This window comes from Stegostoma tigrinum, chromosome 3 (genome assembly GCF_030684315.1).
Source record: "Stegostoma tigrinum isolate sSteTig4 chromosome 3, sSteTig4.hap1, whole genome shotgun sequence".
Taxonomy (NCBI): Eukaryota; Metazoa; Chordata; class Chondrichthyes; order Orectolobiformes; family Stegostomatidae; genus Stegostoma; species Stegostoma tigrinum.
In genome coordinates, this window is record NC_081356.1 from 11056890 (window position 1) to 11079557 (window position 22668).

The 22668-nt window shown below is 44.3% G+C and overlaps 1 protein-coding gene across 4 annotated transcripts in view; it reads left to right on the forward strand.

Annotated features, from left to right (window-relative positions):
• tmod1 (tropomodulin 1) overlaps positions 1–22668 on the forward strand; it is an 89498-nt gene that overhangs the window by 55033 nt on the left and 11797 nt on the right. For all 4 annotated transcript variants that reach the window (XM_048527994.2, XM_048527992.2, XM_048527990.2 and 1 more), the window contains exons 5-7: positions 10122–10211; positions 11759–11889; positions 16824–16931. In XM_048527994.2, the coding sequence (XP_048383951.1) occupies positions 10122–10211; positions 11759–11889; positions 16824–16931 (329 nt within the window). The remainder of the gene's footprint in view (positions 1–10121; positions 10212–11758; positions 11890–16823; positions 16932–22668) is intronic.

Below are 22668 nucleotides of genomic sequence, written 5' to 3' on the forward strand. Positions count from 1 at the left end.
TGTAGCGGGCCAACATTCTTGTCTCAAACAATACCAAAAAATTCAGATAATCTGTTTGATTGATTGTTTATCTCATTCGCCAACTGTTGGAGTTTGCTCTGAGTACATTGGTTGCTGTTTGCAAAACAACATTGACTGAACATTAAATAAAGATTCCATTCATCTTAAACCTCTTTGGCCTGTCCTGATGAAAAAATGCAAGTGTTAGTTCCTTCTTGTTTTACATGATTATTGATTTAACTAGAGCCAAAAGAAAGAAAGCAAGTACAATTTTAAAATCTGATGTTTCGGGCCTAGACCCTTCTTCAGAAAAAGGGTCTGAAGGAGGGTCTAGGTCCGAAACGTCAGCCTTCCTGCTCCTCTGATGCTGCTTGGCCTGCTGTGTTCATCCAGCTCTACACTATTATCTCAGATTCTCCAGCATCTGCAGTTTCTACTATCTCTGAAACAATTTTAAAATCTATTGCTCATACGTAGCAAGATGCATTAGTTGATAGATTTAAAACGATAGAAAAGTCCATACTGATAATCGATTGAATTACACCATTGCTGTTTTGAACAGAATGGTGTCAATAATCCATATATCATAAGTGGGATTATTGCTGAAAGCAGCTCCATGTCACTTCAGGTTTAGAAAAATCAGCTGCACTCGATATACGTACAATGGCTACAAGAGCAGGTCAGACCCTAGGAATACTGCAGCAAATATACACTTCCTGACTCCCCAAGCCTGTCCATCATCTACAAGGCACCAGCCAGGAGTGTGATGGAATACTCCCCACTTGCCTGGATGGGTGCAGCCCCAACAACACTCAAGAAGCTTGACACCATCCAAGCCAAACAGCCTGCTTGATTGGCACTACACCCACAGACATCCACTCCCTCCACCATTGACGCTCATTAACCTCAGTGCGCACTATATACAAGATGCACTGCAGAACTTCACCAAAGATTCTCAGACAGCACCTTCCAAACCCATGACCACTTACATCTAGAAGGACAAGGGCAGCAGATATATGGGAACACCAGCACCTGCAACTTCCCCTCCAAGCTGCTCACCATCCTGACTTGGATATATATCATCACTCGATCACTGTCGCTGGTGCAAAATCTTGGAATTCCTCCCCAAGGGCATTGTGGGTCAACCCAGAGCACATGGACTTTGGAAGTTCAAGGTGGCAGCTCAATCCCACCATGTTTCCTGGAGCAGTTAGGGATGGGCAATAAATACTGGCCAACCAGCGATGCCCACATTCCATGAGTGAATAGAAAAAACCTAAACATATGTCTATCATTTCTGATGTTGAAAAGCAGAGAATGCATTGAATTATAGATCAGTTTTGAAGTTGAATTAAGTCCGAATCTTGGATGCCAGAGTTTTCTTGTTTCACCTTTACTAAACACAGCATGAAGACAATTACGCAAATGGATTACAAACACATTAGACCCACTTCATATTTTGTTATCTATGAGGCACCTGTTTAGGGTGTTACACTGAAAGTGGAATGCCACAGTCTGGACATCTTTTTGACAAGTCTCTTGTTCTAATTTATTGGCTCCCTCTTGGTGGATTATCTCATATAGAGATTCCTGTTCTTACTTTTTCTTCATACCAGGTTATATCTTTCACCATGAGTGTCTTCCTATGTTTACCTAGCTTGTTTGAAAGTTTCGTTTACCATACATGTTTCAACAGAATTTACTTATGTCCACTTTAGTCATGTCCAAGGAATATCAATTTCTTTTGATAAGGACAAATGAGATGATGAATAGGTTTAAATTTCGGCTCTAGGCACTACCAGCAACACATTTGCAAATTGGTTTTAGAATGATTCCCGTGTGGAAAAGTGCTTACATTGCTGATTAAAGCAATTTGAATGTTGCCGAATACACACTATTTGTCATGAACCAAAGCAATCAGGCAGCGCTTTCAAATATAAGAACCAGATCATTCTAAACCATACAATCTTATTTACACTGAGAATGTTTTGAAACATTAGCACCATCACCAGTGCCATTAATCCATCGTGTCCTTTTGCTGGTTTGTATTGCCTCCTAGTCTGGCAGCAACAACTTTTAAATTATCTGCTTTATTTTCAAATCCCTCCTCAGTCAGCTCATTCCTTATTTCTGTCACTTTCTCCAATCTTATAAACCTTCCTCCATTCAATTTAGACCATAAGACCATAAGACATGGGAGTGGAAGTAAGGCCATTCGGCCCATCAAGCCCACTCCGCCATTTAAATCATGGCTGATGGGCATTTCAACACCACTTCCCTGCACTCTCCCCGTAGCCCTTGATTCCTTCTGAGATCAAGAATTTGTCGATCTCTGCCTTGAAGGCATCCAACATCCCGGCCTCCACTGCACTCTGTGGCAATGAATTCCACAAGCCCACCACTCTCTGGCTGAAGAAATGTCGTCTCATTTCAGTTTTAAATTTACACCCTCTAATTTTAAGGCTGTGCCCACGGGTCCCAGTCTCCCCACCTAACGGAAACGACTTCCCAGCATCCACCCCTTCTAAACCATTGACGTGTATGCCCCTTAACATGATTGCTTCATCATTGGTTTGCTGTGTTTTTATCTGCCTAATTTCTAAGCTCTGAAATACCCTTCCTAAATATTTTTAGCCCCCTGAATCTCAGTCTTCATTTAAGACACGCCATAAACTGTCTTTGACCAAGCTTTTGATTTCCTGCCTGAATATCTCCATCAAATATTACGTCAACTGAGGTAGTATGGGCTGAGGTTAGAAACAGGAAAGGAGAGGTCACCCTGTTGGGAGTTTTCTATAGGCCTCCGAATAGTTCCAGAGATGTAGAGGAAAGGATAGCAAAGATGATTCTCGATAGGAGTGAGAGAGACAGGGTAGTTGTCGTGGGGGACGTCAACTTTCCAAATATTGACTGGGAACACTATAGTTCGAGTACGATAGATGGGTCAGTTTTTGTCCAGTGTGTGCAGGAGGGCTTCCTGACACAGTATGTAGATAGGCCAACAAGGGGCGAAGCCACATTAGATTTGGTACTGGGTAATGAGCCTGGCCACGTGTTAGATTTGGAAGTAGGTGAGCACTTTGGTGATAGCGATCACAATTCTGTTATGTTTACTTTAGTGATGGAAAGGGATAGGTGTATACCACTGGGCAAGAGTTATTGCTGGGGGAAAGGCAATTACATTGAGATTAGGCAAGATTTAGGCAGCATAGGATGGGGAAGGAAACTGCAGGGGATGGGCACATTAGAAATGTGGAGCCTATTCAAGGAAAAGCTCCTGTGTGACCTAGATAAGTATGTACCTGTCAGGCAGGGAGGAAGCTGTAGAGCGCAGGAGCCGTGGTTTACGAAGGAAGTGGAATCTCTGGTCAAGAGGAAGAAGAAGGCTTATGTTAGGATGAGATGTGAAGGCTCAGGGCGCTTGAGGGCTACAAGGTAGCCAGGAAAGACCTAAAGAGAGAGCTCAGAAGAGCCAGGAGGAGACATGAGAAGTTGTTGGTGGATAGGATCAGGGTAAACCCTAAGGCTTTCTATAGGTATTTAAGGAATAAAAGAATGATGAAAGTAAGATTAGGGACAATCAAGGATAGTAGTGGGAAGTTGTGTGTGGAGTCAAAGGAGATAGGGGAAGCACTAAATGAATATTTTTCGACAGTATTCACTCTAGAAAACGACAATGTTGTCGAGGCGAATACTGAGATACAGGCTACTAGACGAGGTGGGATTGAGGTTCACAAGGAAGAGGTATTAGAAATCCTACAGAGTGTGAAGATAGATAAGTCCCCTGGGCCAGATGGGATTTATCCTAGGATCCTCTGGGAAGCCAGGGAGGAGATTGCCGAGCCTTTGGCATTGATCTTTAACTTGTCATTGTCTACAGGAATAGTGCCAGACGACTGGAGGATAGCAAATGTGGTTCCCCTGTTCACCTGGGTGTAGAGGCAACCCTGGTAATTATAGACCAGTGAGCCTTACCTCAGTTGTTGGTAAAGTGTTGGAAAAGGTTATAAGGGATAGGATTTATAATCATCTAGAAAAGAATAAATTGATTAGGGATAGTCAGCACAGTTCTGTGAAGGGTAGGTCATGCCTCACAAACTTTGTTGAGTTCTTTGAGAAGGTGACCAAACAGGTTGATGAGAGTAAAATTCTATCAGTGATAATGGGAACTGCAGATGCTGGAGAATCCAAGATAATGAAATGTGAGGCTGGATGAACACAGCAGGCCCAGCAGCATCTCAGGAGCACAAAAGCTGACGTTTCGGGCCTAGACCCTTCATCAGAGAGGGGGATGGGATGAAGGTTCTGGAATAAATAGGGAGAAAGGGGGAGGCGGACCGAAGATGGAGAGAAAAGAAGATAGGTGAAGAGGAGAGTATAGGTGGGGAGGTAGGGAGGGAATAGGTCAGTCCAGGGAAGACGGACAGGTCAAGGAGGTGGGATGAAGTTAGTAGGTAGGAGATGGAGGTGCGGCTTGGGGTGGGAAGAAGGGATGGGTGAGAGGAAGAACAGGTTAGGGAGGCAGAGATAGGTTGGACTGGTTTTGGGACGCAGTGGGTGGAGGGGAAGAGCTGGGCTGGTTGTGTGGTGCAGTGGGGGGAGGGGACGAACTGGGCTGGTTTTGGGATGCAGTGGGGGAAGGGGAGATTTTGAAGCTGGTGACATCCACATTGATACCATTGGGCTGCAGGGTTCCCAAGCGGAATATGAGTTGCTGTTCCTGGGACCTCCCACCCACAGTCTCCAACCACATTGTTCCCGAACCCCGCATGGCCCGTTTCTATCTCCTTCCCAAAATCCACAAACCTGCCTGCCCTGGTCGACACATCGTCTCTGCCTGCTCCTGCCCCACCGAACTCATCTCCACCTATCTGGACTCCATTTTCTCCCCTTTGGTCCAGGAACTCCCTACCTACGTCTGTGAAACCACCCACGCCCTCCACCTCTTCCGGGACTTCCAATTCCCTGGCCCCCAACACCTCATTTTCACCATGGACGTCCAGCCTCTATACACCTGTATTCCGCATGCAGATGGCCTCAAGGCCCTCCGCTTCTTCCTGTCCCGCAGGCCCGACCAGTCCCCCTCCACCGACACCCTCATCCGCCTAGCCGAACTCGTCCTCACCCTCAACAACTTCTCTTTCGATTCCTCCCACTTCCTACAGACTAAGGGAGTGGCCATGGGCACCCACATGGGCCCCAGCTATGCCTGCCTCTTTGTAGGTTACGTGGAACAGTCGGTCTTCCGCACCTACACAGGCCCCAAACCCCACCTCTTCCTCCGTTACATTGATGACTGTATCGGTGCCGCCTCTTGCTCCCCAGAGGAGCTCGAACAGTTCATCCACTTCACCAACACCTTCCACCCCAACCTTCAGTTCACCTGGGCCATCTCCAGCACATCCCTCACCTTCCTGGACCTCTCAGTCTCCATCTCAGGCAACCAGCTTGTAACTGATGTCCATTTCAAACCCACCGACTCCCACAGCTACCTAGAATACACCTCCTCCCACCCACCCTCCTGCAAAAATTCCATCCCCTATTCCCAATTCCTTCGCCTCTGCCGTATCTGCTCCCATGATGAGGCATTCCACTCCCGCACATCCCAGATGTCCAAGTTCTTCAAGGACCGCAACTTTCCCCCCACAGTGGTCAAGAACGCCCTTGACCGCGTCTCCCGCATTTCCCGCAACACATCCCTCACACCCCGCCCCCGCCACAACCACCCCAAGAGGATACCCCTCGTTCTCACACACCACCCTACCAACCTCCGGATACAACGCATTATCCTCCGACACTTCCGCCATTTACAATCCGACCCCACCACCCAAGACATTTTTCCATCCCCACCCCTGTCTGCTTTCCGGAGAGACCACTCTCTCCGTGACTCCCTTGTTCGCTCCACACTGCCCTCCAACCCCACCACACCCGGCACCTACCCCTGCAACCGCAGGAAATGCTACACTTGTCCCCACACCTCCTCCCTCACCCCCATCCCAGGCCCCAAGATGACATTCCACATTAAGCAGAGGTTCACCTGCACATCTGCCAATTTGGTATACTGCATCCACTGTACCCGGTGCGGCTTTCTCTACATTGGGAAAACCAAGCGGAGGCTTGGGGACCGCTTTGCAGAACACCTCCGCTCAGTTCGCAACAAACAACTGCACCTCCCAGTCGCAAACCATTTCCACTCCCCCTCCCATTCTCTTGATGACATGTCCATCATGGGCCTCCTGCACTGCCACAATGATGCCACCCGAAGGTTGCAGGAACAGCAACTCATATTCCGCCTGGGAACCCTGCAGCCATATGGTATCAATGTGGACTTCACCAGTTTCAAAATCTCCCCTTCCCCCACTGCATCCCTAAACCAGCCCAGTTCATCCCCTCCCCCCACTGCACCACACAACCAGCCCAGCTCTTCCCCCCCACCCACTGCATCCCAAAACCAGTCCAACCTGTCTCTGCCTCCCTAACCGGTTCTTCCTCTCACCCATCCCTTCCTCCCACCCCAAGCCGCACCCCCAGCTACCTACTAACCTCATCCCACCTCCTTGACCTGTCCGTCTTCCCTGGACTGACCTATCCCCTCCCTACCTCCCCACCCACACCTTCTCCACCTATCTTCTTTACTCTCCATCTTCGGTCCGCCTCCCCCTCTCTACCTATTTATTCCAGTTCCCTCCCCCCATCCCCCTCTCTGATGAAGGGTCTAGGCCCGAAACGTCAGCTTTTGTGCTCCTGAGATGCTGCTTGGCCTGCTGTGTTCATCCAGCCTCACATTTTATTACCGCTCTGGGAACTTGGGTTTGGATCTTACCATACCAGATGGAGTTAAATGTCGAATGAGGACCATGAATCAAATGGCATGAAAACCCATCTGGTTCACTGATGTCCTTTAGAAAAGGTCATGGGCCATCCTTACCTGGTCTGGCATAAGACCATGAGAAATAGGAACAGGGGTCGGCTGCTCAGCCCCTCGAGCCGGTTCCACAATTCAACAGGATCACAGCTGATCCGACATTCCTCACATCCACTTTCCTGCTTTTTTCCCATAACCCTGAATTCCCCGACTGTTCATGAGCCTCCCTATCTCAGCCTCAAATATACACAAGGACTCCCACAACTCTCTGTGGCAAGGAGTTTCAAAGACTCACAACTCTCTGAGAGAAGAAATTCCTTCTCATCTCGGTCTTCAGTTGGTACCCCTTTGTTCTGAGACTATACCCCCTGGTCCTAGACTCTCCCATGAGGGGAAACATCCTCCCAGCTTGTACCCTGCCCAGCCTCTTAAAAATTCTACATGTTTCAACAAGATATCTCTCACTCTTCTAAATTCCAGTGATTAGAGTCCCAGCCTACATGTGACTCCAGACCCACAGCAATATGGTTGACTTAACTGCACATTGAAATAGCTGAGCCATTCAATCAGTTGTATGGCATTTCTAAATAGAAATCTAAAGGAATAAAATTAGCTCAGGCACCAGATTTGATGAACTTTGCTCTGCTGGTCCTGCAAAGTTTTTCTCACTCACATCTGGGACCAGTGCCAACTTCGGAGAGCTTCCCCACAGACTAACTGAGGTAACGTAGGATTTCGCAAGTATGACTTCACCACCCCTGGGCATGTCCTGTCCCATCGGCAGAGGTGGTGGCACAGTGGCACACAGTTGGGAGTTGCCCTGGGGGTCCTCAACATTGACCCAGGTCACCGGGAAATCTTGTGGCACCCAGGTCAAATAAGGGCAAGAAAATCTCTTGCTAATTCTCCTCCTCCCCCATCAGCTGATGAATCAGTGTACCTACATGTTGAACCCCACATGGAGGAGGCACTGAGGATGCACAATGTATTCCAGTTGGGAACTTTAATGGCCATCAACAAGAGTGGCTCACTGCAGCGCTATTGGCCAAGCTGGTGGAGTCCAAAAGGACAGTGTCAGACAGGATCTGCAGGTGATGGTGAGGGAGCGATATATTTGATCTCATCCTCACCAATCTGCTGCCCACGGATGCATCTATCCATGACAGTGTCCCCGTAAGAGTGACACCGCATTGTCCTTATGGATATCCTGAATTCACATGGGGAATATCGTCCTTTATGTTGTATGGGACTGCTACAATACTAAATGGGACAAATGTCGAACACATCTAGCGACTACAGACAAAATCACAGAATTACATCTCTGAGTATTTTACCTTAGTGCCATTCTCCTGCCTTTCCCCCATAACACAGCACATTGTTTCTCTTTCAGTAATCATCCAGTGCCCTCTGGAATGCTACAGCCTGTACCATAATTCTAAACAGTGCATTCCAGACTCTAACAACTCACCATGCAAAAAAAGATATTTCTCACCTCACATTTTCTCCTTTTGCAAAACACTTCAAACTATGCACTCTGATTCCAGATGCATTTATGAGTGGGAACAATGCCACCTCTCCAGTCTGTTCAGGCCTCTCATGATTCGGAAAATCTCGAAGAAATCTCCACGCACTTTTTCCCAGTCTGAGGAAAGCTGTCTAAACTTCCCTAGGTTTTCCTCAGAACTGAAGCAACTTATCCCTGGAAATATGTTCTGCTCGCTCTGATACATTCACATCCTTCCTAAAGCGTGGCATCCAGAATTGTATACCAGCTGAAGTCTGATTGGTGCCTTATATAAGTTTGTCATAACCTCATTGCTTTTGTATTCTGAGACTCTGTAGATGAAGCCTGGAATACTTAGCACTTCATTAACAAAAAGCCCTCCCTATCTGTCTGGCCACACTTAATAACTTACACACACATATACATGTACATATACACCTGGATATCTCTGCTGCTGCAGCAAATTCTTTTGTACCATTTATTTTATACAAGAACTTAAGAAATAGGAGCAGGTGTAGGCCATCTGGCCCGTTGACTCTGCCCTGCCATTCAGTAAGATCATAGCCGATCATGGACTCAGCTCCACTTTCCCACCCACTCACCACATCCTTAATTCCTTTACCGTTCAAAATCTATCTATCCTTCACTCCTTGTTCTCTGCACCAAAGTGTGTCACCTCACAAGTCTCCACATTAAACCTAATGTGCCAAATATATGCCCATTCCACCAAAATGTCAATTTTTTTTTGAAGTTCAAATTGATCCTTCTTACAGTTTACAATTGTCTCATGTGTTGTGACATCCACAAACTTTGACAATTTCCCATGCACATAATATATATATATATATATATATATATATAAATATGCAAAAAGGAAAAGCAAGTGTCCAATATTGACCCCTAGGTTCTCCATTGCAAACTTCCTCTGTTCTGAAAAGTACCCTTTAACCATTATTCCATTTCCAATCACTCAGACAATTTTGTACCCATGTTGTTACCATCCCTCTTATTCCATGACCTGTAATTTTCATCCATGAGGCACTGTGGGCCATCAACAGCAGCAGAATTGAACCACAGCACAACCTGCAATCTTAAAGCCTGGAATATCCCATCTTTACTATTCCATAATGGCAAAGGAACAACACTAGTTCATAGGGAGTACAAGAGGGCACACCAGGAGTAGCACCAGGCATACCTAACAATGAAGCTTTAACCCAGTGAAGCTACAAAACAGGACTACTTGTGTGCCTAACAGCATAATTAGTGATAGAGAGAGCTAAGCAATTCCACGACCATTGGATCAGATCTAAGCTCTGCAGCCCTGCCACATCTGGTTGTGAATGGTAGTGGATAATTAACCAGCTCACTAGAGGAGGAGGATCCACAAATATCGCCATCCTCAACAATGGAAGAGCCCAGCACATCAGTGCAAAGGATAAGGCTGAACATTTGTAACTATCTTTACCCAAAGTGCTGAGTGGGCAATCCATCTTGACTTCCTCCAAAGGCCCCCAACATCACAGATACCATTTTTCTGCAAATCTGATTCACTCCACGTGATATCAAGAAATGACTGGAGGCACTGGATACTGCAAAGACTGTGAGCCCCGACAACATTCTGACAATATTACCGAAGGCATGTGCTCTAGAATTTGCCCTGCCCTGATCAAAACTGATCCAGTATGCCTACAACGCAGGCATCCACCCAGCAATATGTCATTAATTTTGTGTGTCTATTGTTTTTCTTTATAGCTATCCTTGGTATGCACACACTAATGAGCAACCAGCAATATTATGAAGCTCTTGCCAGTAGCACAATTGTTAACAAGGAAGGCCTTAACAGTGAGTAAGATTAACACCATTTTAAAAGCTGGACCATTTTGTATCAGAGGCCAAAATGATTAATTCTGTATTTGTGATAAATATGATTCTGTATTTCTTTTCAATACAATGCAAGTTCAAAATGCAATTGCCTCTTTTATGCATTTGGATCTATAATTGTATCTAAGCTTATGTGGTTACTAACGTATTTAAGGTTGACTGACTATGTATTTAAGATGCATTAGCTTTGTCCCATAATCAGATTGGTAGGGATTCTAAGTCCTCATCCAAGCACATTTCAGAATTGAGCTGCTTGTGCTCAGAAGGGAAAGCTGGGGATTAGTGAGGTAGTGACTGTCTCACCAACATTCCTGGATTTAGTTTAGATGGGGAGGCAATGGCCTTGTAGTGTTATCGCTAGACTGTAAATTCAGAGCCCCAGATAACATTCTGGGGCCATGGGTTCAAATCCCATCACGGCAGATGGTGAAATTTGAATTCAATAAAAATATCTAGAACTAAGAGTCTAACGATGACCGAGAATCCATTGCCGATTGTCGGAAAAACCCATCTGGTTCACTAATGTCCTTTAGGGAAGGAAACTGCCATCCTTACCTGGTCTGGCCTGTGTGTGACTCCAGACCGACAGCCATGTGATTGATTCTTAACTGCCCTCTGGGCGATTAGGAATGGGAAATACATGCTGCCTGGCCAGAAACGCCCTCATCCTGTAAATGAATAAAAAGGAAGTTGCAAAATGGTGTTAAAAGGGTGAGTTAGTGCCATTGTTTGTCAACATTCCTAGTTATGACATCAGCCCTGGCTGGTAACATGCAGAATTATACTAGAATAGAATATCTGTTATTGTTATATGTACTCCAGCGCAGGAGTACAGTAAAATGTTTTTACAATGGTCGCTTTTAATGGCGCCATCTTCCGTACAAGTATCTAGGTACAAAGCTTACAGAGTTAAAATAAACTGTTGTTACAGAGTAAAATAATAACATACATTAGCATGAAACAGAACATTTGACTCGTGTATGGTTGGCTCGCTGAGCTGGTTTATTTTTCTGCAGACATTTCATTACCATGCTGGGTAACATCATCAGTGCAGCCTCCGATGAAGCGCTGGTGTGTTTTTTAAACTGGATTACCTCATTCTGGTTTTCCTTCGCAATGGAGCGTATATGTGGTTGACCTCTATGTGTTAATTGATGTGTTTATAGAACTCGACCTCATACACACCCCACTGTGAAGGAAAGCCGGAAGCGTGGTAATCCAGCTCAACAGACTCCAGATCAAGATGGAAAAACGCAGCGGTGCTTCATCAGAGGCTGCATTGATGACATTACTGGCAGGGTAATGAAACGTCTGCGGAGCAATGAACCAGCTCAATGAGCCAACCAACCACAACATCCACAACCCGGCTACAAATCTACTGTAAAACCTTAAACATTTTACTTCGATTATTGAACTTCCGTAGAGCATCAATGGTGAGCAGGTTTATGTTGGAAGTGATGATTTTGCAGTCCACCCCTGTTAACACTCAGCTTGCCTTCCTTGTGCAGGTGTAATCCAACCCACTCAATATAAACCAGTTCCAGACGAGCTGCCAAATTCTACAGATGTGGAAGAAACCCTAAAGCAAGTTGGGGAAAATGACCCTCAGCTTGAGGAGATAAATCTCAATAACATAAAGGTGATTGCAAACACTCATTGTTCTTCCCTTGTCTGATTTGCCAGAACTTTCTTCCACGTAATTGATAAACAAAGGAGGGAATTCCAAGGATGAGAAAAATGTCACACACCTATGTGAGGCATTTTGAATGCTTGAGATAACAAAGTAAACCAAAAAACATGGGGAAGTTGTCATGGCAAGAACCAAATTCATGCTAACTATGCACCAGGGATGTTCGATTAATTAATTAGATTTTAGTTTTGTTCCATCATCACATGTACACTTTTTAAAACAGCATCCATTAATACAGGAAATGTGAAAAGGAATTATCATAGGAAATTCATTGAATCTGCCCATCAATTTTACCTCAAATTGCTAATATTTTTCGATAACAAAAATGTGTACTAATCTCAGATTTGAAATGAAAAGGTTTGTGAAGCTTTAACCTTCTACCATGCTTTGTGTATGATGCGTTTCCTAATTTTATTCTTTAAATATCAGACTCTACTTATTAGCCTATGCCTCCTCAGTGTTAGTTTCCCCAACCACAGGAAAATGTTTCTGTCCATCTATTTCTCCTAATATCTTGAACAGTTTAATCTATTTGGTCAGAGGCTAGGAATCCTACAGCAAATAATTCACCTCCTGACTCCCCAAAGCCTGCCCACCATCTACAAGGCACAAGTCAGGCATATGATGGAATACTCCGCACTTGACCCTCGACCAGCACTCAAGAAGCTTGATACCATCCAGGACAAGGCTGCCCGCTTGATTGACAAACATTCATTCCCTCCACCACCTCAAAAACTAATTCCCTTCCCCACCAACACTCAGAAGCAGCAATATGTACTATCTACAGCATGCACTGCAGAAGTTCCCCAAAGATCATTAGACCTTACAAACCCATGGCTGCTACCATCCAGAAGGGCAGGGGCAGCAGATACATGGAAGCATCACCTGCAAGATCCCCTCTAAGCCACACACCATGCTGACTTGGAAAAGTTTGTCTGTTCCATCAGTGTTGTTGGGTCAAACTCCTGGATTTTCCTCTCTTACAGTATTGTGGTTCAAGAAAGCAACTCTTCTCGAGGGCACCCAGAGATAGACAATAAATGTTGATCCAGCCCTAGGTGCCCACATCCAATGAGATAATAATACTTTTAAATATCTCGCAACCTTCTAATGTTCAGGAATGCACTCTGAATTTGGTAAACTCCCCTTGTAATGTAACCCTTGGAGTTCAGGTATGATTCTATGATTCTGTTAAAGGTGTACTTCTCTCCCGCTAAAGCCAACATGTCTTTATAAGCTCACAGTACTCCAGCTGTGGCCTAACAGAGCATTGCATGGCTGTGGCATAACTTCTAGCCCTCTGATATTCTTTTCAGCTTGAAATAAAAAATTGGCATTCCTTTGGTTTTTTTTATTACTTTATGTAGTTTCTTCGTGCCATTTTAACCAATATACCTAAACTTTAAGCCTCCACTGTGAGTCCATTAAAGTGTTACCGTGCATACATTTAACAAACTGAAGATGAAGATTCCACAAAAATGAATTGTCATATCAGCTTTAATACTTCGAAGTTGTACAGACTACTGGGTTATGTTTTATGGACACGTGATATTTTCATTTATGAGTTTGTAGCTTCAGGACAGCATCCGTTCTGGGTCATTTTTTGGAATCGCCCAATTAGCAGCCCCCCCCCCCCCACCCTCAGATCCACTATTCAGTTTAAGATGAAAGGCACATTAAGGAGGGAGAGAGGGTTAGTCAGCACACTGCCTTTCTTCACTGCAGATATGTGTCAGTGTGCTGCTCCATCGAGCAGAATCGTTGAAAGAAAAAGCCAAAGGCAATCATCCATGAACCCCAAGCACTGACCAAGACAGCAATCTCAAGGAACCGCTCTTCCCTTGGCAAATGTCTGCCCACAGGTGCCCTCAGGCTTGCCGTCTGCACCATGAGGCAGTCAGCTTACATCTTTCTGTAATGCCGCTTTCACATCCCTGATGCTGCTGCTGCCTCTGAGGATCTGAGTGAGCTTAGGGCATGTGTGCGAAGCTGTCAAAATTACATTGCTGTTAGGAAATTTGCAACTAATTGCTCACTTAAGAAGCTTAATTGCCTTCTCACTGTACCGGGCAGTTTGCTATGATCATGCCGAAGCAGCCTCCAGGATTAACAAAGGGAAGTGGCATGCTCAATTCCCAATTTCCAAGGGATTATTATTGTCTGAAGACTTTCACTATTTAGTGAATTAGTGTGTTCGCACAATTATTGATTCATAAGCAAATTACAATCGCCACCTATAGTTAATGATATTGTTAATCAGTTTCTTTCGTGCATGAAGAAAGTATCAGCTCAGTATACAGTCTTTTAACTAGCATGATGGTATGTCACAGTTTATATGTGAAATAGCAGAGCAATAAACGTACAGACATCTGCAGTCTTTCGTTTCTGCAATAAACTTGAATTAAAACCAACAATTGATGCAAATACTCAGTAGGCCAGATAGCATCAACAGTGAGATAAGCAAAGCTGATGCTACTATCTCTTCATTAAGTGATTGACCAGAAAATTAACTCTGTTCCTCTTCACACAGATGCTGATTAACCTCCAGTGGATTTCAACATTTTCTGTTTTTATTAATTAACTATAGAGGGTTTTTTTTGTTTTTATTGTTTTTATACTTACTATTTGACCTCAGTATGGAGAGAAAGTAACATATTTCCAGTCTCAGCCACCTAATGCTAGTTTACTTTCTAATTCATGAATGATGAATGTGCTAGACCAGGGTTTATTACAATCCTTACTTGCCCTGGAAAAGGTAGTGGTGAGCAGTTGTTTTGAACTGATGCTGCCTTTGGGTGTGTATATGTGTTAAAGATTAGCTATGTCTGTGAAATTTTGAATGAAAGTTACCTTGTCAGTAGCCTTATATCCCTGATTTTTGCAAGAACAAATGGGTTAAAAATTTTCCTTTATTCGTTTGTGGGATGTGCTCATTACCGGCAAGCCAGCATTTGTTGTCCATTTTTAATTGCATGATGAACTGAGCCACATAGTAGTAGATCTGGACTTAAATATAGGCCAGTCCAGCTGAGGGTAGCAGATGTTCTCTCCAGCATACACTTGTGATCTGGATGGATTTTGACGGCAAATCATACTGATTTTATCATAACCAATATTGAAATTAGTGTTATGGACAAGGGAGAGAGGTAGATTGAATGTTTTTTATTCTTCAGTCTTTCTCTCCATAAAAAGAAGTTAGAGCCATACAGCGCAGAAACAGAACATTCAATGCAATCAGTCCATGCCAACCATGTTCCCAAACTAAACTAGTCCCATCTGCCAGCGCTTGGCCCATATCCATCCAAACATTTCTTATTCATGAACCTATCTAATTGTCTTTTAAATGTTGTCAACATACCTACATCTACCAGTCTGAAAGTTCATTTCACGCACAAACCACTCTCTGTGTAAAAAAATTGCACCCCATGTCATTTTTGAATCTTTCTCCTTTCACCTTAAATATTGTAGTCAACTTCCATCACGTGATTGGCAGTGGCCAAGCAAAGCCTGTTTTGCAATTAAATATCTCAGTATAGCTTATGGTTTCGTTGAGCCCCTGTGGACCAGGCACTGGTAAATTCCTGACTTATTCATTGAATTCATATTTCATCAGCTGCTACGGTGGGATTTGAACCCAGGCTCCCCCCCGCCACCGAAGCATTAATGGCGGCCTCTGGAATGCTAGTCCAGTGAGTTTATCACTTCACAACCACTTCTCCTCTGCATGCCCTCAGTGCTTCACTGGAATGCCAGCCTTCACCTTTTGTGCTCAAGAACACTGTTTAAAACTCGTGCATTGTCATTTCTGTGGGAAATATTGTTGGTTAGCTCAGTTGGTTGGATAGCTGGCTTGTATTGCCATGTAATATTACCAGGGTAGGTTGAATTCCCACTCCAGCTGAAGTTATCCTCAACACTCCCAACGCCTGAGATTTGGTGACCATTAGGTTAAGCCACTCCACACTAATATTGTCATTCTCTAATAAGAGAGCAGCCCCTTGGGACGGTAGTGGCTTTGCTTGCAAATTTTGCAAGACTACTTTCGTTTTGATGGTACATGGAAGACAATTTTCAGGCCTTTGTTATTCAAGCTGAGTTGATAGGTCAAAAGTGATGAAGAGGGATAGAGCACAATTACATAATATATAACTTGTGACTTTGATTAGCTTATTTCACAGCTGACAGATTCTAACACCTGATTAGAGGGTCCCAAACACAGGGTTGACAACATCTTATGACATGTTTGGGGAATTTAGAGAGGTGATGGAGTTTTTAAAAAAATACACAGGGCTGCCACCAGCTTTAGTACCTTGCTTGAAGCTTCAATAGTGACATTCTGTTTGAAGTTGCTACCTCCGTATGTAAAAATTCTGGGGATCAATTAGAATTCCAAAGGAAAGATATAAAAAAAAGTAAAGGCTAAAAACACTATCTTGATTTAGAATTTGTCATTTTTGCAAGCGAATGGTTCAGCAGCTGAATCAGGGTTCAAATAGGACAAGAGATAATGGGAACTGCAGATGCTGGAGAATCCAAGATAACAAGGTGTGGAGCTGGATGAACACAGCAGGCCAAGCAACATCTCAGGAGCACGAAAGCTGACGTTTCAGGCCTAGACCCTTCATCAGAAAAGGGACAAGTTCAGTTTTGGAAACCTGGTCAGCGTGGACAAGTTAGTCTGAAGACCCTGTTTCTGTGCTGTACTATTAATTTATGACTGTATAACCCGAAAGTTTAAGTTTTGATTACGTGGCCCATGGCAGTGAAGAAGTAAAATATTATGAAACAGTGAAATTGGTGAGATTTAAATACTGTTTAAAAAAGTGATCGGCATTGAAACCCAATATTTTTAAATGAAAATTATTTCATTTACATGTTTCCAGAACATTCCTCTTGCCACTCTAAAAGCATATGCTGAAGCTTTGAAGAATAATACACATGTGAAGAAATTCAGTATTGTAGGAACTCGAAGTAATGATCCTGTTGCCATTGTAAGTATTGCATGTTGGACTGATTTATCGTGATCGTTAGTTGTGATTTTTGAAAAAGTGCATTCGTGTTTCTCGATTGTAGTTTTGTCTTTAGTCTAAAACAATAGCTAATAATATGGCACCAATTTGGGAAGTATAGTTGATACTGATGAAAACTGTGATGTAAAAAAATACAAATGATGTTTTAAAAAAAACTTAGACAATGAGTCTTCTAAATGTAAATGTAAAACAAATTCCAGTATAAGTAAGTGTGAAGTGATGTATATTGTTTTGAGGTATAAAATGGCCATTTACTCATGGTATAAACTGGGTAGAGAATCAGTAGGATCTATAGAGGTGGATGACCAAATTATTTAAAATAACAATATAGACTAACATAATCCAAAACTACAAAGAAAGGCTGGAGTTCATTTCCAAAAGAATAATATTCAAAAGCAGAGAGATTATATTGAACTCACATTGGGCCTTAGTTTTGGAGATAATGGGAACTGCAGATGCTGGAGAATCCAAGATAAGAAAATGTGAGGCTGAATGAACACAGCAGGCCAAGCAGCATCTCAGGAGCACAAAAGCTGACGTTTCGGGCCTAGACCCTTCATCAGAGAGGGGGATGGGGTGAGGGTTCCGGAATAAATAGGGAGAGAGGGGGAGGCGGACCGAAGATGGAGAGAGTATAGGTGGGGAGGTAGGGAGGGGATAGGTCAGTCCAGGGAAGACGGACAGGTCAAGGAGGTGGGATGAGGTTAGTAGGTAGATGGGGGTGTGGCTTGGGGTGGGAGGAAGGGATGGGTGAGAGGAAGAACAGGTTAGGGAGGCAGAGTCAGGTTGGACTGGTTTTGGGATGCAGTGGGTGAAGAGGAAGAGCTGGGCTGGTTGTGTGGTGCAGTGGGGGGAGGGGACAAACTGGGCTGGTTTAGGAATGCGGTGAGGGAAGGGGAGATTTTGAAACTGGTGAAGTCCACATTGATACCATTAGGCTGCAGGGTTCCCAGGTGGAATATGAGTTGCTGTTCCTGCAACCTTCAGGTGGCATCATTGTGGCACTGCAGGAGGCCCATGATGGACATGTCATCTAAAGAATGGGAGGGCGAGTGGAAATGGTTTGCGACTGGGAGGTGCAGTTGTTTGTTGCGAACTGAGCGGAGGTGTTCTGCAAAGCGGTCCCCAAGCCTCTGCTTGGTTTCCACACCGGGCACAGTGGATGCAGTATACCACATTGGCAGATGTGCAGGTGAACCTCTGCTTAATGTGGAATGTCATCTTAGGGCCTGGGATAGGGGTGAGGGAGGAGGAGGTGTGGGGGCAAGTGTAGCACTTCCTGCGGTTGCAGGGGAAGGTGCCGGATGTGGTGGGGTTGGAGGGCAGTGTGGAGCGAACAAGGGAGTCACGGAGAGAGTGGTCTCTCCGGAAAGCAGACTGGGGTGGGGATGGAAAAATGTCTTGGGTGGTGGGAACTCGTCCTCACCCTCAACAACTTCTCTTTCGATTCCTCCCACTTCCTACAGACTAAGGGGGTGGCCATGGGCACCCGCATGGGCCCCAGCTATGCCTGCCTCTTTGTAGGTTACGTGGAACAGTCCCTCTTCCGCACCTACACAGGCCCCAAACCCCACCTCTTCCTCCGGTACATTGATGACTGTATCGGCGCTGCCTCTTGCTCCCCAGAGGAGCTCGAACAGTTCATCCACTTCATCAACACCTTCCACCCCAACCTTCAGTTCACCTGGGCCATCTCCAGCACATCCCTCACCTTCCTGGACCTCTCAGTCTCTATCTCAGGCAACCAGCTTGTAACTGATGTCCATTTCAAGCCCACCGACTCCCACAGCTACTTAGAATACACCTCCTCCCACCCACCCTCCTGCAAAAATTCCATCCCCTATTCCCAATTCCTCCGCCTCCGCCACATCTGCTCCCACGATAAGACATTCCACTCCCGCACATCCCAGATGTCCAAGTTCTTCAAGGACCGCAACTTTCCCCCCACAGTGATCGAGAACGCCCTTGACCACGTCTCCCGTATTTCCCGCAACACATCCCTCACACCCCACCCCCGCCACAACCGCCCAGAGAGGATCCCCCTCGTTCTCACACACCACCACACCAACCTCCGGATACAACGCATCATTCTCCGATACTTCCGCCATCTACAATCCGACCCCACCACCCAAGACATTTTTCCATCCCCACCCCTGTCTGCTTTCCGGAGAGACCACTCTCTCCGTGACTCCCTTGTTCGCTCCACACTGCCCTCCAACCCCACCACATCCGGCACCTTCTCCTGCAACCGCAGGAAGTGCTACACTTGCCCCCACACCTCCTCCTCCCTCACCCCCATCCCAGGCCCCAAGATGACATTCCACATTAAGCAGAGGTTCACCTGCACATCTGCCAATGTGGTATACTGCATCCACTGTGCCCGGTGTGGCTTCCTCTACATTGGGGAAACCAAGCGGAGGCTTGGGGACCGCTTTGCAGAACACCTCCGCTCAGTTCGCAACAAACAACTGCACCTCCCAGTCGCAAACCATTTCCACTCGCCCTCCCATTCTTTAGATGACATGTCCATCATGGGCCTCCTGCAGTGCCACAATGATGCCACCCGAAGGTTGCAGGAACAGCAACTCATATTCCGCCTGGGAACCCTGCAGCCTAATGGTATCAATGTGGACTTCACCAGTTTCAAAATCTCCCCTTCACCCACCGCATCCCTAAACCAGCCCAGTTTGTCCCCTCCCCCCACTGCACCACACAACCAGCCCAGCTCTTCCCCTCCACCCACTGCATCCCAAAACCAGTCCAACCTGTCTCTGCCTCCCTAACCTGTTCTTCCTCTCACCCATCCCTTCCTCCCACCCCAAGCTGCACCCCCATCTACCTACTAACCTCATCCCACCTCCTTGACCTGTCCGTCTTCCCTGGACTGACCTATCCCCACCCTACCTCCCCACCTATACTCTCTCCACCTATCTTCTTTTCTCTCCATCTTCGGTCTGCCTCCCCCTCTCTCCCTATTTATTCCGGAACCCTCACCCCATCCCCCTCTCTGATGAAGGGTTTAGGCCCGAAACGTCAGCTTTTGTGCTCCTGAGATGCTGCTTGGCCTGCTGTGTTCATCCAGCCTCACATTTTATTATCTTGGGCCTTAGTTTTGCCTGATCCAAGATTTCTGTGCCCAGTTTTGGTCTTTGTATTAAGTTGGAGAAGGTAGGAAAAGGATTTACGAAATGATACTGTAACTAAGCGTATCTACCTACTGTTTATCTGGGACTCTTATCCGGATAGAAAAAGTCTGCTGCATGACCTGATAGAGATCTGTAAAATTCTAAAAGGGTTTGATGAGGTAGCTGTAAGAAGAGATGTTTTTCCTTGTCAGGGTGCAAAACTAGGGAACATAAATGTAGTAATGTGAATAAGGAAATTTTGAAGAAATGTCTTTACTCAGACAGTTATTGGAAATGTGGAATTTGGAAACTCTTGGGGTGGTTGGTTTCAATACCATTCATGCATTGAAGAGAAGCCAGAGAATTACATGAGAGAGAAAGGAAGAAAAGGAAATTGAAATGTTGAATTGTGATGAATTAGGGTGGGTGAATCCTCACACTGAGAATGAAAAATACATATGTTTCTACACTATAAGCTTAAAAATATTTGTGACATGTAATTTGTGATTATTTTGTAAAATTTTGGAGTTTAATTTTAGATCCAATCTGAAAGTTTACTAATGCTGATTAGTTTTAGAATTAATCACAGATACAAATACATTTTCAGGAGTTTTACAGAATTTATTTAAGTTTGTCATATCAAGTACAAAATAAAGAATACTAAATAAAGGCAATAGCTTTGCAGTCCATCTACTTTGGGATGCAGTTCATGACATAGTTTGACTGGGCGCAGATCTCTTGTGTTGTTCTGTTGACTGAAGTTCTTCTGTCTTTGGTCTTGCTTTATGTGCATTGAATTATTCAAACCGAGGCCTTGTTAAACTCCACCCCCAACCACTATCCACTGTACATCATCAAAAGCTTCCTGAACTCTAACTAACTAGCTTTTAGTGTGTACACAGTTCATCGTTAATCTTGATTTGCCCACTTCCTGATTTTTTTCTTTAAAATTATTGGCATCTCAAAGATATTACTTCCTCTTGCCTCCTGATTCATTCTTTTGCATGTCAATCAGTTTGTAAGATTATCGCTTTTATGATAGTTTGTCCTTCTTATTTCGATCTTTGGTAAGACATTTTTGGTGAAGCCATTTGTGCAATTGCCTACAGAACACAATGTCACCACCCAGTAATGAACTATCACCAAAATGTACCAATTGTTACATTGAGGGAAATCAAAACAATTACAAGACTCACTTCAGAACCGAATTGCAAAGTAATATATTTGCATACACTTATACACATATATCTGTATATAAGATATAAGGAAAGCCATGAACCAAAATATAGCTGTGTCTTTAAGTTAAAGCTACATCCTTTTCAAAAGCATTTTCACATTTGCCAGCCTTTGTTACATTCGCTTGACTCATAGAGCAGCAAGGAAATCATAGATAATGGGAACTGCAGATGCTGGAGAATCCAAGATAATAAAGTGTGGAGCTGGATGAACACAGCAGGCCCAGCAGCATCTCAGGAGCACAAAAGCTGACGTTTCAGGCCTAGACCCTTCATCAGAGGATTTTTGCTGGTCAAGGAAATCATAGACCTTACTTTTGACAAGGATCATAAAGCTTTATATCCTATATAAGTTATGTTATAACTAACCACAATTAAACAGAATATAATTTAATTTTTCAGTTGTTTAATTCAGCCAAAATGACTAATTATTTTAAAAAAACACAATCTTCTGCTATATTAATCACTGATTAGCTCAAATATCTCAATCAAAAACAATTACACACATTCAAACACATGCAGTGTGCACCATCATCTATAATGTATCTGTAAAGTTTTATGTGTGTACTTTGTTATCTTTAGCCATCATAAGCTTCTTTCTGTATTTCTACTGGAAACTGAAAATATAAACAGTAAATGCTGGGAACGCTTAGTGGGTCAAGTAGTTCCTGTGGAGAGAAAATATCATTTCAGGTCTAACCCCTTCCATCAGAACCTTCAGGATACTGACCTAAAAATGTAACGCTGTTTCTTTGATTAACGACACTGCTTGACCTGCTGAATATTTCTAGAATTTTCTGTTTATATTTCAGGTATCCAGCTTCCCCAGTGTTTCACCTTTGTAAAATAGAAATGGGTAATGTAAACTCCTCACACTGTAATAACATTCACCTGCCAGTGGGGGCACCACCCCTCAATTTCACCCAACACCACCTCCTGCACTTGCAAGGTGACTCTTCAAATGCTTCAACCCATTCAACTTGCCGCATTGCGGTGAGTTTGCTAGTTAACTGTTAATACCATTAAAGTGCACAAAAATAAGGGCAGAATGTATGACCTTAAAATGCCGACTGTATAACGTCACAGCAGAATGGTACAATAAGCTTTGGCTCTCACACTTGCATCAGAATAGGCCTTTCAGCACCTTGAGACAGTTCTGCCATTCAGTAAGATCATGGCTGATCTCTGACTTAACTCCCTACACCTGTGATTGGCCCATATCCCATACTATCACTGCTTAGCAAAAATTTACCGATCTCAGATTTAAAATTAACAACCAATCCAGCATCTACTGCCATTTGTGGAAAGAGTTCCAAACATCCACCACCTTTTTGTGTG